Source organism: Microtus oregoni, unplaced genomic scaffold (genome assembly GCF_018167655.1).
Source record: "Microtus oregoni isolate MIOR12 unplaced genomic scaffold, Mior012 000200F_ref0000295, whole genome shotgun sequence".
In the NCBI taxonomy this organism is placed as follows: Eukaryota; Metazoa; Chordata; class Mammalia; order Rodentia; family Cricetidae; genus Microtus; species Microtus oregoni.
The window spans coordinates 160,393-161,862 of record NW_024544859.1 but is presented as its reverse complement, the minus strand read 5'-3'; the positions used below and the strand labels follow the sequence as shown (position 1 = coordinate 161,862).

The 1,470-nt window shown below is 40.5% G+C and overlaps 1 protein-coding gene across 1 annotated transcript; it reads right to left on the bottom strand.

Moving 5' to 3' along the window:
• Nucleotides 1-296: 296 nt before the first annotated feature.
• On the bottom strand, nucleotides 297-978 carry LOC121445509 (activated RNA polymerase II transcriptional coactivator p15). The gene has a single exon (XM_041647642.1). The coding sequence runs from the start codon at nucleotides 926-928 to the stop codon at nucleotides 545-547; it is 384 nt and encodes a 127-aa protein (XP_041503576.1). The 5' UTR covers nucleotides 929-978; the 3' UTR covers nucleotides 297-544.
• Nucleotides 979-1,470: the final 492 nt, after the last annotated feature.

Genomic DNA, 1,470 nt, shown 5'->3' with positions numbered 1-1,470 from the left:
TGTAAGGAGGACCACAAAGCCATGCAATGGTAAATGTAGGGGCCACTTTCCCCAGACCAGAAAGAGCTGGTTGGCTGAGCTATTAGCTGCTTGGAAAGCAATGGACCATGATCCAGACAGGTTCTGTTAGTTTGTTTGGTGATCTGGGTAGTAGCCCTTGGCCTCTGAGCTTTGTTGAGTGTGGATTCCCTGGGGGAGGGGGAGACTCTGCCATACAGGTGTGGGAGACTATGAGCTTATAATATTGTTGCCCCATGCTATGTAATTGATAATTTCTTTCTTTTTTTTTTTTTTTAAGATTGTAACGATCTGGCTTTATTTTACACTAGGTAGGGGGGCACAAAGCAATCCTCTTTAATAAAGTTGACATTTAGCTTCACTCAGAACATTTTAATAATGCACATTAAAAAAAAGTATTCACTTTACAAATTGTTCTGCAATCCAAATATACAACAGCTTGGAAAACAACATTTAGAAAGCAAAAGCCAATGTAAAAAGACAGATTGAAACAACTACAACAGTACAGTTTGATATGGCTCAGATTTTACAGCTTTCTTACTGCATCATCTATGTCAGAAATCTGTTCCTTCAGCTGGCTCCATTGTTCCATGTTTAAAGAAATACCTTTTCTCCCTGGTTTCATTTCACCTTCTGAGTCCATCCAATATTCTCTAATATCAATTAGAATTTTTCCTTTAAAGTCCCGAACACTGACATATCTCATCTTCCCAATCTGAAACATGTTATCATCTCTGCTGCTGCTACTCTGCTTGGAAGATGCCAATGCTCTAGAAGTCTCACCAGGCTTTTGCTTCTTCACAGGCTTTTCTGAAACCACTTGCTTTTTCCTCTTTAACTTTTTTTCAACCTCACTGTCAGAATCACTGCCTGAAGAGCTTGAAGAAACAAGTTCCTTTGATTTAGGCATTGCTCCGCTCCTGCCGTCCAACAGCCTCTAGCTCGCTCCCTCGCTCGCTCCGGACTCGATAATTTCTTTAAATACCCAATTCTGCCTCTGCTGCCCAGTGCTGGGTAGATAGTCCTGAAACTCCTTCAGGACAGGGCCTTGACTGGTTTGTGAGAAAGCAAAAATAGACCAGCTAGTGAGTGACCTCCAGTATCTCAGTCTTTTAGTGCTTGCTTATAAATGAAGAGGGATCTGTGCAAGAACTGAGTAGGTCAAGCTTGAAGCTGGTATATTCACAGTGCAGAAAGTGAAAGACAGGACAGTGGTTGAGAACTTTCCTACTTCAACGGTAGTTGAGATTAGCAATGCTTAGCTATTTACTAATTACCTAATTAGGAATTCAGTAATCAATTTTAGATGCTCCATAAATGTCCTGATGGCCATTTCTTGTTGTCCACAGGCCAGGGCAATCAAGAATCTAAATAAAGAACTGACCTTCTCATAAAACCAAATTGCTATAGTTATAGTAGTTCAACCAAAATAGATCTGAGTAAAATGTAGCC